General features: G+C 34.9%; 1 protein-coding gene across 1 annotated transcript in view; it reads left to right on the top strand.

Moving 5' to 3' along the window:
* Positions 1–14719, top strand: part of LOC103772825 (CUB and sushi domain-containing protein 1-like) — a 36201-nt gene that overhangs the window by 13419 nt on the left and 8063 nt on the right. The window contains exons 5-7 of the mRNA XM_008940171.1: positions 8884–9054; positions 12471–12587; positions 13931–14146. Of these exons, the coding sequence (XP_008938419.1) occupies positions 8884–9054; positions 12471–12587; positions 13931–14146 (504 nt within the window). The remainder of the gene's footprint in view (positions 1–8883; positions 9055–12470; positions 12588–13930; positions 14147–14719) is intronic.

Raw genomic sequence — 14719 nt, 5'->3', positions numbered from 1 at the left:
ATGCAGATAATGATTTTTACCTGATTGTATTCGATCAAAAAGTTGCCGTTATGCTTCATAAGACAGTCCTTAAATATTTATATATTTTTATTTATTTTAAGCCCCCTCTCAGGTAGATGTCTTTTGTTCTGTTAACTATTAAAATAGTAATAAAATATCTGCCTTACACATTCTTAACAAGGAAAGTCTGATTATGAAACTTAGAACAATATTCATATATTTGGTTTTTATCTTTGATTAAAAATTTAATATCTCACACACATGACACTTGTTTGTAGTATTATTTCTCTAGGTAGCCTCATAAAATGTCATAATTAGATTTGATTAGTGCATTTTAAACTTCGAGATTGGATTAGATGTTTAACAAATAAAGTTTAAAGAAGGGTATTAAATGATCTTTATCTTCTTTTATACAGACATCCCATGCATAGAATTAAAAAAAAAAAAAGAACAAATAACAACAAAAAAGACACCACAACCTTTTATATAAAAGCTAATGCATTTCCAATTTTTCAAGTCATAACAAAAGCTAAAAATTTTGTCTTGCAGTCTCTGAGTAGGTTGACTCCCTGAATAAAGCATCTTTCTCTTTCAGTAGAAGTAAAATTTTAAAAGGTAGCTGGTATTATTTTTTGTTTAGAAATTAGTAAGAAGACAATTTTTTTTTGTTTGTTTTTAATTAAATAAGCTACCAGTTTAAGCAGTGAGATTTTATATTTTGTGGTGTGTTATCTTTCCCATTAAATATTATCTGACAATTGAATTTCAATACTTGTTAACAAAAAAATTAATATCCTTTCTTAGTTACAGAGAGTGACTGCTGTTTCTCTTATGCTTGTATGTCATTTTGAATAACATTCAGCTGTCAGATTAAACATTTAAATGTCAGTGTTGACACAAAAGCATCTGGAGCCTGAAACTTACATTTTGGGCAACAGAGATCTGCTCAATGCAATCTGTAGTGTTCAGAGAACAGTTCAGTAGAATTGATCTGAGGTAGAATCCAGGGACTGTATTTGGTTGCCTAGCATGGAGAGTTAGAGTTCTTTTAGGTATGATGCCACCTGGTTGCCAAGTACTACGCTAGAGATTCAAATATTGCACAAGTCCTTTGCCATGTCTACCAATTCCATCCCAGTTATCATAGAATCATAGAATGGCACTGAATATATATATTGGGACAACTGAAGTTATCTCCTTGTAACTTTGCTGCATGTGTTGCACTCCAATGGCAACATTGGAGTAACAAGCCAACGAAGTCAGTGTTTTCAAAGAAAAAAACCTTAATGTTATAGTCTACTAGGAACAGGGGAGACCAAAATTATATTTTGATTGCCCTTATAGGCTTAGCTATAGAAGTTGATAATGTTAAAGATATCACAACAGATCTTCTATGTGTTTCACAGTTCTTACACTTGTAGAAGAAACGACAATCAGTTATAAATTTTAAGAAAAGTTTCTGAATATTTTCTTTGGAAATCCAGATAACTGTCTTATTTAGAAGTGTTCTAAAAATCTTCTAATTATAGTCATAACTTTGACAGTAAATTAAATCCTTGAACTGTGAAGCAGAAGGATCTTGATTTTGCTTAAAATAAAAAGCTCAGTATAATCTATACTGAGTTGCTGCTGAGATGGCAGTAATATTCTATTAAGCTAAAATACAAGTGTAATGCAGCTTTAATAAAAATATGACCCCTTAAATGTACTTCATATATGAAGGTAATTTGTTAATTCTCTGCCTTAAATGTCTGCAATCCGGCTTTTTCTTGACACTTTTAACATAGCTAATGCAAGATGCTTCAGGTTAACTCTTATGCATCTAAGGAAAAAAAATAATGAAGTGCCTATAATAGTCTTTAAGTAAAATTACTGATAAGAATTCTTTAACCAGCATGTGTTATGGCTCATTTATATCTTCCTGATCTCTTAGCTTCTTTAGTTATGTGGGTTTGAATTTGTTGTGTGTGTTTTTTTTTTTTTTTTTTTATAGAGTGCCTCATTCTGTGAAGCAGATTGTGCAATCCTACTCTTTTTCTTAAATGAAACCAGATAATTTTATCCACAGATTCCATTTATGCAAAGCTGCCTTTTATTACAGTAATTTTAAAATTTGCATTTGCTTAAGCAAGAAATTTTCAAAGAAACTTGAGCAATTATTTCTTAAAGCCAGATACATGTAGAACTCTGTGTTTATTTATGGATTAATATTTCCTTATATACTAAAATTTATCTTAAAAATGAAACAAATTATATTTTATTTATGCATTGAGGCAGTATTCATCTCATTTTACTATGTACATCAGTACGTATTTGATAAACATTACAATTCTCTTACATAGTCAGGGAAAATTGTTTAAAGTCAAGGATTACCCATCTGTGTAAAAAACTTTCCTTTCAGGTCACTGAAAAATTCTAGCAAAATTAGCAGGGGTCTGGACTAGGTGACCTCCAGAGGTCCCTTCCAACCTGAACCATTACGTGATTCTGTGACACTGTGAACAATTTTGAAAAATTTTATGCAATGAGCAGCCAGAAATTAGTAGGTAGTTGTCTAATTCAAATTTTCAAGGATCTTGCTGTGATCCCTAGATCCAAAACTATGATAATTTTATTGAAAATTTTTATGATCATGTATGAAGGACATTTACAAATTCCGAGTATGATTCCAACCTACAATTATAGCAAGCACTACGGTAGAGAGGGTTACAATTCAAAACAAGGTAGATGAACTGAAGAAATGGTCTGAAAATAAAAAAAAAAAAAAAAAAAAAAATCAAATTCTATACAGAAAAAAAGCTAAGCATAAGTAAGGAAATAATTACAGAAGACGACTTTTTTTTTTTTTTTTTTTTTTTTTAATGGGACTATTTTATCTAGGTCTTGGAAAATCATTATTTCACTTCACTTGATGACCAGAGAGAATATTATGTCCAGCTTGGGAACCCTATTTAAGAAAAAGTAGGAGTTTGTTAACATGGAAAACATGAGTCATTAAAAGGTCTTGTAAGAGTAGCACAACCTCCTTCTTCCCTTTCATCCTCTACCCCCACCTTGTGTCCACCTTCACTCTCTCACTTCTGTCTTCCCTTTTTCAAACACCTTCTCTTCCCCCCTTCTTTAGTTGTTAGAAGGAACCTACTTATATGAACAACTTTTATTTAGGCAACATTTTGCTCTTACTGTCCAAAAAATTACTTTTGTCATCTGCTTTATTCATGTTCTGGATGATTCTACACTGCTGGCAAATAGTAGCACTCTAGCTCCCATCTGATACACTCTCATTTTTCAAAACATTTTTGAGACTCACTGAATAACACAGCAACTGCTCCCTAGCTAGCATGAATGGGTAACATAGTGCTTATGGTACACAGACTTGTTTTGCATTTTATTTTTCTTATCAGACTATTTTCTTCATCCATTTTGTGCAATGAGACAACTTCTTAGCTGTCTTACTCTTTAATATTCCATTTCTCTAATGATTTTAACTATATGAGCTGTGAAATGAAAAGTAGAATTTTGTATTATATATGAGTACATTGTATATAAAACTGTATAGCTCTTGTGCTTCAAGCTTACAGCAACAATTTCATTTCCTCTTTAGATATCTAAAGGGATATAATGATTAAAGCAGTTTCTAAAAATCACTTGGAATTCTGAGTGTTTGCAAAGTATGCATTTTAATAATCAATGAAGCATCTAATATAGCTAGCAACAACAGGTTGGTAAATGTTTGATGAAATGTCAGTATTGACAGAATGAAGTTTTGGGGATGATCACCCATATTTTTCAATAATTCAGGGATGTACAAAATCTTTTATTTGTATATTTACTGTTTGCTCTGGAATGCGTGTTACGTTCCTTTGAAAAGGGAATGATTAAATTGTAGCATAGAATTATCAGCTTATCTAGTTCCCACTGCTACATGGAGTGAAATGGAAGGGAGCATTTTTCAAGGGAGCTACTGAGCATGCTCTTATTGAGAAATACTGCATTATGTAGGGTGGGAGAGAAAAGACATATATTTTTCACCCAGACTTTAATTTTATATTTACTGGGCCAATTGTTATGAATAGTATTATATCAGCTCTTTCCAACTATAAGCCCAGAGTTGATCACTTTGGTGCAAGAATTTCTCATTTATAGTTTAATATTGTCTTTTTTGTAGTCGGAACTCTTAGTACTGCCCATTATTAAGCTTGTCTTTCGTTATCTCCTATTAAGAAAAAAACCCAATCTTTGTCCAAAGAAGCAAAGAGAAATTTCTGCTATGTTCAGGGTTGCTAAACCTTACATATTGTATATTTTCCCCTGGGAATGAAGCTGTGTTGCCTGAACTGACTTTTTTATTTATACAGCACTATTTCAGTCAGGAACATGGAAGTTGATGGAGTTGTTACAGCTTTTGGTTTCCTTTCAAAAATCTGCAACAACGTAGTCAATGTAATCTAGAGTTGTCCTTTCAAAAAGAAACTGATGAGTTTATCTGTTCTTTGTGACTCAGAATCCCACAGCAGTTGATGTGTTGAGGCAGTGATGGAAGAGTTCCCTAAGAGGAAGGAAATTTAAGAGCACTAGTGTGGACCACCATTTACTCTAGTATACTTCAGCACATGAAGTGTAGCTTGTCTGAAAAAAGCTAGTGTGTATCAAACATAAAATTTCATACACAATTAATATTTATTTATGGCATATACAGTACAGAATATTATATACTTCAAATGGTTATTTGAGTCTATATTAAGCCAGGTGAAGGGAAACTAAAAATGCACTGCATCAGCTAACATGGTACATTTGCATTGAGAGCATACAGCCAAGTCTAGAAGAAACTTCCTCATCTAGAATTTAAGTATGTCAGGGATACATCATGAAAACTAGATCATAAGCTTCCAAATCTGAATTCTAGCTGAGATCTAAGAACAGTTAGAGAGTAGTTGTAGAGAATATTTCTGTGCAAGCTAGTGTCATTATTTATGATATTTTAGTTTGTAGTCCTGTTTCCAACCCTCACATCTATAATTCAAAAATCTTTACTTTATGCCCTGATAAATCATTTTTTCCCTTAGTTTTGAATTCCTCTAATTCATATGCTTTATTCCTAAGGTAGTGTGGTAGTCCTGGATAAATAAAGAGGGGTAAAAACAGTAAACTGAGAGTATAACTTCCACAGAAATAGTTACACAGGGAGCTGAGAGGACTAACACCTTCAGGATGTGCTTAGGGGGCTGAGGAGTTAGGAAATGCATAATGCCCTGCTATAGAGAATTTTATGCTGTCAGGAAGGAACATCTTTGGCAAAAAGTAGACTGGAGTGAGTCATGCTAGAAATTCAGGTCATCTGTGAGGAATCACATAAAATCTTTAAAAACCTAAGGAGAACTGGTGTTGCTCAAGGCTCTCACAGCATCACAGAGTGATGACATCACCCATATGAAATCAGGCCAACTTATAGCATTCTTCCCAACCCAGCGTGAAAATAGAGAAATTAATGTGAAAATTCGTTTGAAAATATTAAGTAAATGCAATGGGTGTTAAAGCTTTGAGGTAGATGTGTTTAGATTTTATCCCAAAATCTAACAAGGAAATCTAAACTCAAAAAAACAGATCCCGAACAGATATTTTTCAGAATGAAGTCAATAGAAATAATTGCCTGAGAACAAACATTAAAGTTTATAAATGATCCCCCACCACACACACACATGTACTTCCAATCTGGTTTTGGGCAGTTCGTTGGGGGTGTGGTGTGTGTTGTTTTTGTTTGTTTTTTAACAAATCAGTGGAATTTTGGGTTACAAAACACCCTATATAGGCTCCCTCTGAGGCTTGACTGTGTGTTTGCTACCTGCTGTTTTCAGCCGGCTTCTAGTTTTTCCTTTTCCTGCAGACTTCATGCTGGCTGTCTCCTTCATATTCTGTCATCTTTTTACCCACTACATCCAGTATCTTCAAGGTTTTCCTCTGGACATGCTCAGCTTCTCATAGAGGAAGGAATAATGTCCCCGTCCATCTGAAGCCCAAAGAGGTTCTGCCTCTGTCATTCTTGTTGCCAGGCATATGACACAGTTGTATCAGGTGTAGGAGGGAAAGTTTTGGTTACAGGGGGGCTGCAGGGGTGGCCTTTGTGAAGAGAGGCCACAACTGCCATGTGCTGGACACAGCCAGTTCCAGCCAGCTCCAGCAGACGTGCACCATCAGCCAAGTTGGTGGCACTTCTGTGATAAAATATTTAAGAAAGGGCATAATGTTGCATAGGTGAGTGAGGAGTGACAAATCCTACAAATACCAAGGTCAAAGAAGAAGGAAGTCCTTGAGGTGGGTATTCCCTTGCAGGCCAAGGACAAGACCACAGTGAAGCAGATATCTGTACTGCAGCCTGTGGTGGGGCTCGTGTCAGAGCAGGTAGATATTCCCTGAAGGAAGCTGCAGGCTCCTGCAGGACCAGGTTTATCCTGAAGGACTGAACCTGTGGGAAACCAAGGACTGAACCAATGCTAGAGCAGGGGGAAAGCCTGAGGAGGAAGGAGCAGCAGAGAGGAGCTGTTATGGACTGACCACAATCCAGATTGCCCAGCCATGTCACACAGCTGGAGGAAGGGTGGGGAGGCAGGGAAGTTGCAAATGCAGAAGTGAAATTAGGTGTGAGAAGAAGGGGGTTGTGGAGGGCTGATCATGGCTGGACACCAGGTGCCCATCAAAGCCACTCTAACACTTCCCCTCCTCAGCCAGATGGAAAATAAAAACTTTTCTCAAGATAAAGACAGGGAGATCACTCAGCAATTATTGTCACAGTCAAACCAGACTAGAGAAAATAAATTTATTACCAATCAAATCAGAATAGGTTAATGTGAAATTAAAATCTTAAAAACATCTTCGCTCCACCACTCCTTTCTTGCTAGCCTCAACTTCACTCCCAATTTTCTCTAACTTCCTGCTCTGAGAGGTGCAGGGGGCTGGGGAATGGGGTTTGCAGTCAGTTTATTGCCTCTCCTTCCTCCTAGGGGGAATGAATCCTCACACTCTTCCCCTACTTCAGCATGGGTTCCCTCTCATGAGAGACAGGCCCCCAGTGTGAGTTCTTCCCACAAGCTTCAGTTCTTCGTAAACTGCTCCAGTGTGGGTCCTTTCCATGGGGTTTGTCTCTCAGAAATAGACTGTTCCATCATGGATTCCCCAGAAGGTTACAAGTTCTGCTGGCAAACCAGCTCTAGTGTGGGCCCCTCTCTCCACCAGCCCACAGTTCCTGCTAGGACACTACACACAGGGCCACAGTATCCTTTGGGCTGCTTCAACGTGGGGTCTGCCATGGGCTGCAGGTGGGTATCTGCTCCACTGTTAATCTCCTTGGGCTGCAGGGGGACAGCCTGCCTCACCATGGTCTCCACCACAGGCTGCAGGTGAATCTCTGCTCCAGTGCCTGGGGCAACTCCTCCCCTTCCTTCTTCCCTGACCTTGGCATCTTCAGAGTTGTGTCTCACATATTCTCACTCCTTTTTTCTGACTGCAGTTGCTGTTGCACAGTCATTTGTTTGGTTTTTTTTTCCCCTTCTTAAATACACTATTACAGAAGCACTACCACCGTCACTGACTGGCTCAATTACAACTACAGGTGAGTCCATCTTGGAGCCAGTTGGCACTGGCTCTCTAGGACACAGGGGAAACTTCTAGGAGCTTCTTACAGAAGCCACTCCTGTAGCTTACCCGTAACCTGTCCAGGAAAATCCAATAGAGGATTAGTGGAGGGGTGTTTTTACTTTTTCTCTTTGTTTCTCACCATCCTACTCCATTTTTAATTAGCAATACGTTAAATTAATCTTCCTCAAATTGAATCTGTTTTGACTGTGATGGTAATTGGTAAGTCATCTCCCTGTATTTAACTCAGACCATGAGCTTTTTAATCTCATTTTCTTACTTTCTTCCCCTGTACTGTTGAGGGCAGGAGTGAGAAGGTAGGGGACTGGCAGCCAACCAAGGTCAACCCACCACACATAGTAACAGAAAATAAAATAAATTCCTTTTGGCCCAATAAAGAGTCTTTATTCTCTTGTGTATATCCATTATAGCTCATTACATAATTAAATTCCAGAATCATTTGCTATCACTATAAGCATAATGGATAATGCTTTGTTAATGACCCTCCATTTGATGATTTTGTTTTTTTTTTCTTTTCCTTGTTCAGTGTATAACTTTAGCTTCATTTACTAAACACTATCCAATCTTTGCTACAAGACATAATTACTGAGGATTCGTTCTGTCAGATAAGAGTTATACAACTGCGTAAACTGTGTTCATTGTCTTTCTGGTTTTGATGCATAGGATGGTATCTGTAGGAATTAACAAGTAGTTACTGACTTCATCAATTGCAGTTTTTTGACACTGAGTTTTGCTAAATCAAATAACTATTACTATGACAGAGGAAAGTTGAATTGTCCCACAGTATCAGAAATTGAATAGATGAAATAGAATGATCAAATAGGAGTTATGTACTAGCAACATTTATATTCATGCTTTGAACCTCGCTGTCTTCCTATAGTTTCAGATGTCCAGTGCTTTTGTTAACTGTTTTTGTCATTAGTGGATAAATTATACTTCAGAGCTCCAGTCTTTTCCTACTTCATTTGATCTTCTCTATTCTATGAGATTGAAAATTGAAAAATTATGCTCTAAGTCAGCAACAACTGCTAGAGGAGATGCTCTATAGACCACACCAGTTCTCAGACAATGCTAACAAGTATTTTTGGGGGGCTCTTCCTTCCTCCTGTCTTACTCATTTTATGTTTTGTTTGGGATTTTTTTGTTTGTTTGTTTATAATCTTGGGGGGAAAAAAAAAAAAAAGAGGGAAGAAAAAAATTAAATCTGTGTTTCAGGTGTTACTCTGGAATCAGATTCCTGCCTCGACCCAGGGATTCCTGTGAATGGCCATCGCCATGGTAACAACTTCAATATCCGCTCCACAGTAACTTTTAGTTGTGATCCAGGATATACATTGAGTGATGAAGAACCACTCGTATGTGAAAGAAACCATCAGTGGAATCATGCATTACCCAGCTGTGATGGTAAGTGTCAAGTTCTTCAGATGCCAGCTTTAAGGTCCAAGAAAGTTAATCTCCTGTTTCTGAGAACTAAACTTATCATCGCTACTACCTCCCAACTACACCAACACCCATGTTTCAAAAATGATTTTCCTGTTAACAAAAGCTATACTTTACAACTCTGTATCAACTTTCAATCATGTATTGTAATGTATAGTGAAACATACAGGTATATATTTACCAGCAGAAAAATTAGATTTTTCAGAGGGTGCCACTGTTCAGCTGTGAATGAACACAGTCATACAATTAATATTTTTGAAGCCAAGCCAATAACCTTGGGTTTTACATTTGAAATACTGAATACCAAAGTGATTGCTCAAAATTTAAGGTACTCACTATTAAATCAGAACAAAATCAGCCTATGTAATTAATGCTCTTGACATTTTTGGTTTGAAATTTTGGTTATCTCATTAATTGTTTTGGGAGAAAGGCAATATGAGACTGTCTCAAGATTTCATGAGACATTTTTTAAAATACTGAACTATACCAGTAAATTTTTCTGTGTGCTTTTTTATTGGATTTTTTCCTATGTTCTTTTTCTAATGGCTACAAATTCAACTCTTTTTTTGTTGCTGTTGTTGTGGGATACTTGTATACTTGTATGCAAAGGCCCTCTGATAGAAACCACAGAAAATAAGATATAAATGTAACTATTTTAATAGTGATAGAACCCAACATCTCTGAAAATTCTCTATAAGCTTCTTTCGTTAAACATCCTCCTAAAACTTCCTATTTTGTCCATTCTGTTTGCTAAATTAGTACCTTTAAAAGCATGTTTGCCTTGATCATGCTTCTAACTGTGTTCTAAGACAGTGATGAAAGATCAGTATGTGAAGGGAAGAGACCCAGGCCCATACCAACAAAGGCTCCTGCTTTATTTACTTGCATTATTCAGTTCTAACTCCCTTTTCAGGTCCAAGGTTTTCAATGATAGCAGTGGAATGGCAAAAGGCAAACTTTCAAATAGATTCAGCAAAATATTTTAGTTTCTAATCTTGTTTTAAACTGTGTTGTTAAATCTGAGCACTTACTCTCACTTCGGCATCTAATTCACACTGCTGCCTTCTGGCCTGTGCACAAAACATATAAGCTACCAAGGCATCATTATATAGTTAAAATCTCTTGATCACTACAAAGCAAACTAACCTACCATACACACTTGCTCATCTTGTAAGCATTAAAGTTTATTGCTTCTTTTCAAGGACAGAAGCAAACTATTGTTTTCTGATCATATTTTAGACTGTATGTTCTTGGCACGGTTGATGAACTTTGTAATATTGCAAGTCGTCCTATAAGGTGCAATTTTAAAATGAGCAAAGCATTTTTATTATTCTTCCATTGGTTTTATGTATTCCTTTTTCTTGTTTACTTTGCTGCAATGAGTTGAAAAACACTGTTGTAGGAATCTTAACTTTGAATAGCATACTATTCTTTTTTGTATTACTTTTTTACAAAAATTTGTGAATATTTTTTTGAGTTAAAACACCAATGTTCAACTCTTTTGTTTGCATATGAATGTTGAATTGCTGAAAGACTTAGGTAATTTTCACTCAATGAAGAGAGTCCTTATTTCCCAGGTCCATCACCCACTTCCAGCATAAGTGTAAAATAAAAAATTTCAAGCCTTTCTGGAGTAAGGCTGCTGGGCAAGCAACATACAAGAGTTACACTCAATTACTGCGTTTTTCGTTTTATATTCAACTCTATTGAATTAACCAGTCTGAAAAGATGAAATAACTCACATACTGTTAGGCAATCATTGTTTTAGTCTATTTGCCTTTTGAGGCTCAAAAAGTTATGACCCAAATTTTTGTAATGTGACAGATTTAACTGAGGTTGAAATGAGCATTTCACAGTTACCTGGAGACTACTGATGTTCTCAAAATCACAACTTCAAACATTAAAAGAGCAGAATAAGTCCCTAAGGGAAAAGCATGTTGCTTTGTTTCATGCCAACAAAGAAGAAAAATAACTATGTACAGAGACAGTGGTTGAAGTTCTAAGTAATGTGTCATTCTCAAAATGCTATAATGTCCAGTTGGAGCGTGAAAATAATTTTCAAGGGCGAACTAAATAAAGCCAGATCATTTATATATTTTGAATTTCAAACTTAAATCTATGTAAGTTATTTCTAAGTATTTAATATCTGCTTTAAGGATATTCATGCTTATATGCAGAAATGCATATATGGAGGTAGAACTAGATGTAGAAACACTTCCTTTCTTTCTACTTGTTTAAAAATACATACAATACATTAAAAAAAAAAAAAATAAAAAAAATTAAAACTTTAACAAACACGTTAGTCTACTAAGAAATGAAAAAAAATACCACATTTAGCTATAATGCCAGCATTTTTGTGCACATACGTATATATTTTATATATGCTTTTACAAACTACTACTGCAAGTTACAAACTACTACTGTAAGTTTATTGAACCTTTTGTCATGTATATTTGCCATCTAGTTTATGCCAAAGTGTATTACTCTGTGTGAGGAAGAAGACTAAAAGCATCTTAATGCTTGTCTGTTTTCTTCTTAAATATTTAGATTATTAAACTTAAAAAAAAACCCCTAACATAAAAATCTGGACAGCAACAGATGAGTGAAAAGCACAACCATGCTGTATTTAAAAGATCAGTGAGCAATTCAGCATGCAAATCTTAAACTTTAATTAATTTGCCATGCAAATTTGAGCAGCCTCGTTTAGCAAATGCTAGTATGCATAAAACATTTTCTAGTATATTTCTTGTGTCTTTTAAAATATTCTATTCCAAATAAATTACTTATGGTGGGAAAATCTGAATCATTTAAAGACAGGAAAATGCACATTTTTTCCCCCTGAACATCACAGAATAAATCAGCTACAAACTTTTATATTATTAAAAAAAAGACCAAAACAAACCATGTTATTTTGTAAATATTTTGTTTGATAAAACTGGAGTGCAATAAAGCAGCTTCAAGGTATTTGGGGGCTGAGTTAGTTCACAAAGAAAATTAATCTTGCTTCTTAAATACCACTACAATAGGAATTAATACTTGTAATATTCTGAAACAAAGTTTTACTTACTTTTCTATTCTTCTAAGTAACAGGAGAAGCTGTAGATGGAAATTAAACTCCCTTTCAAGGACTATTCAAGGACTAATTCATGAGTAAAGATATTGTCAAATGTGGATGTCATGGGTTTGGACGAATTAATTTATTATTTTATTACTTGACCCAGTTTTTCATTTTAATGTTAGTTAAAAAAGTGAACCAGACTTTATATTTATATATATATATACACACGCACACGCACGTATAAAGCCCAGGACTTCTGTATGACTTCTGTTGTTTCCCCCTCTACATTTTTTTTATTATTTTTTTTTTTTCTCTTATTAAGCTTTATGTGGTGGATATATTCATGGGAAGAGTGGAACTATTCTTTCTCCAGGTTTTCCTGATTTTTATCCAAACTCTTTAAACTGCACTTGGACTATTGAAGTGTCACATGGCAAGGGTAAGAATCTAATCTGTATTTTAATATGAATTCCATATGTGTATGTAATATCTATGTTTAAAAAATTTGAGCACAGAAAGACAATAAAATGCCTTTTATGAATTGAATTAATTAGTGTTTTCTGCTATTCTATTGAGGAAGAAATTTAATTTTCTCCCCAAAATATCTTCAGATGTGGTGTTTCTAGTTTGTGTTTATTTTGCAAAAGAAACATTCTTCTAACGGTTACCAGATGAAATGTATTTTATTTTCCGAAAAATGGGCAGAGACTAAAAGAGATAAAATATATGAAAATAATAGTTACTTGTTAAATAGCCCTAAATTTTTCAGTAAAATCTTTTGAGGATCTTAGGGTGCATATATACGTTATATATAGTAAAGTAACATTTGGATATACCATTAAGCTTGGCACCTTATCTGTTAGAGAAACATGTAAAAGAACTGAGGAAAAAGTCTAGGAAGTACTAATGATGTGTTACTTGCCAATGAATCTAAACATAATAAAAATATTCTTCAATCTCCTTTACGTGACAAGAAAATTCTTTGTTATCTGTGCTAGCCCGGGAAGGATATTGGAAGTTTCTACTGTTTAAAATCTTCTTATGGACCAGATTTTTGTTTACAACTTGTGACATTTTAAATGTAAAATATGTGAGAAGGCTTTATAAAAAGAATTATGTTCCCCACAGTAAATAATTTATTTGAAAACCTGACTGTATTCAAGATTGAATTCTTTGCTGGATTGGAAGTTGTCAACTGAAAAACAGTCATGACTTTAGTAAAGGACTAGTCCCAGAAAATATGAATCTGTATATGTGGAAGACCATGTATAAAACTTGTATCTGCTTTGTTCTTGTATATGGGCATTTCCCTGAAGTGATTAAAAAACAGAATTGTGTTACAGGAAATGCCAAAATAAAGCCTGAATATAATATTTTAGCCAATTATTAAAGTATGTCTTCTAGTTTAGTAGTGAGATCATGGTAGAGATAATAAGTGAAAGAGACATGCAGGAAAGGTATTTGAATATAATGTATACAATTCAAATTTAGTTTTACAGAGTGCTGTTTACTGTATCCCATCAATTCTCTTTTGGGATGTATGGACTTACAGTGAGCTTAACAAACATCCATAATGCACATACTGATTAGTTGAGCCCGAGTGTTCTCTGCAAGTTATATTTTCTGAATTTCAGATTTTGATTCCATGTGTGACTTTTTTAAAAAATCTTTCCAGGTAATGTGAGATTGACTTGGTGTGTCACCTATGTATAAAAGAAGAAAAAAAAAAAAAAACCTTCCTATTAAATGCTTTTCTTTTCCCCCTTTTTGATATTTTTAAAGGTGTACAGCTGATTTTTCATACCTTTCACCTTGAAAGCTCTCATGACTATTTGCTCATCACTGAAGATGGCAGCTTCACAGAACCCGTAGCCAGGTTAACTGGCTCAGTCTTACCCCCTACAATTAAAGCCGGCCTCTTTGGAAACTTCACTGCGCAGCTGCGATTTATATCTGATTTCTCAATTTCTTATGAAGGCTTCAACATAACATTTTCAGGTAAGAAATTCCATTCTGCTAAATATCCAGAAACTCTTTCCAGATAATATTTTTACATGTAGAGAGTGGAGAGCAGAAACTTAATGAAGCACCAGTAAAAATATCAATAAAAGTTGCATAGTCCCTATCGTAAGAAACTGGCTAAGGTTTATAAAGGTGGCTAACAGATTGAGAAGGGTATTGCTGATATGACTGTTTCAAAGAGTTTTCCCTATTCTCAGAGAGCCATCAACCATGTGAAAAAGAAGTCTGGAGGAAAATTAACATGAAAAAGGTAGAAGGTACTGCTTCAGAAGAAAGAAACTAACTAGTACTGTTTTACTAAAGGAAGTATAGAAACTAAACAAGCAATAGTATGCTCAGAGTCACACAGAGGAGTCTAAACTGAAGACTGAATTTTGGTAAAGAAAATACATATATATAACAATAAAATATATTTATTAGGTGTTGATATATGAAGAAGGCCTGATAACTTTTACAAATTCCTCTCGAAGATAATTGAAAATCTTAAGTTACTGCTTCTTATTTACAGTCTCCTAAAACTAGATGACATAAATTATATTTCTCAGTCAT

This window comes from Merops nubicus, unplaced genomic scaffold (assembly GCF_000691845.1).
Source record: "Merops nubicus isolate BGI_N331 unplaced genomic scaffold, ASM69184v1 scaffold1710, whole genome shotgun sequence".
NCBI lineage: Eukaryota > Metazoa > Chordata > Aves > Coraciiformes > Meropidae > Merops > Merops nubicus.
The sequence above is the reverse complement of the archived record's forward strand: the minus strand, read 5'-3'. Positions and strand labels throughout refer to the sequence as shown.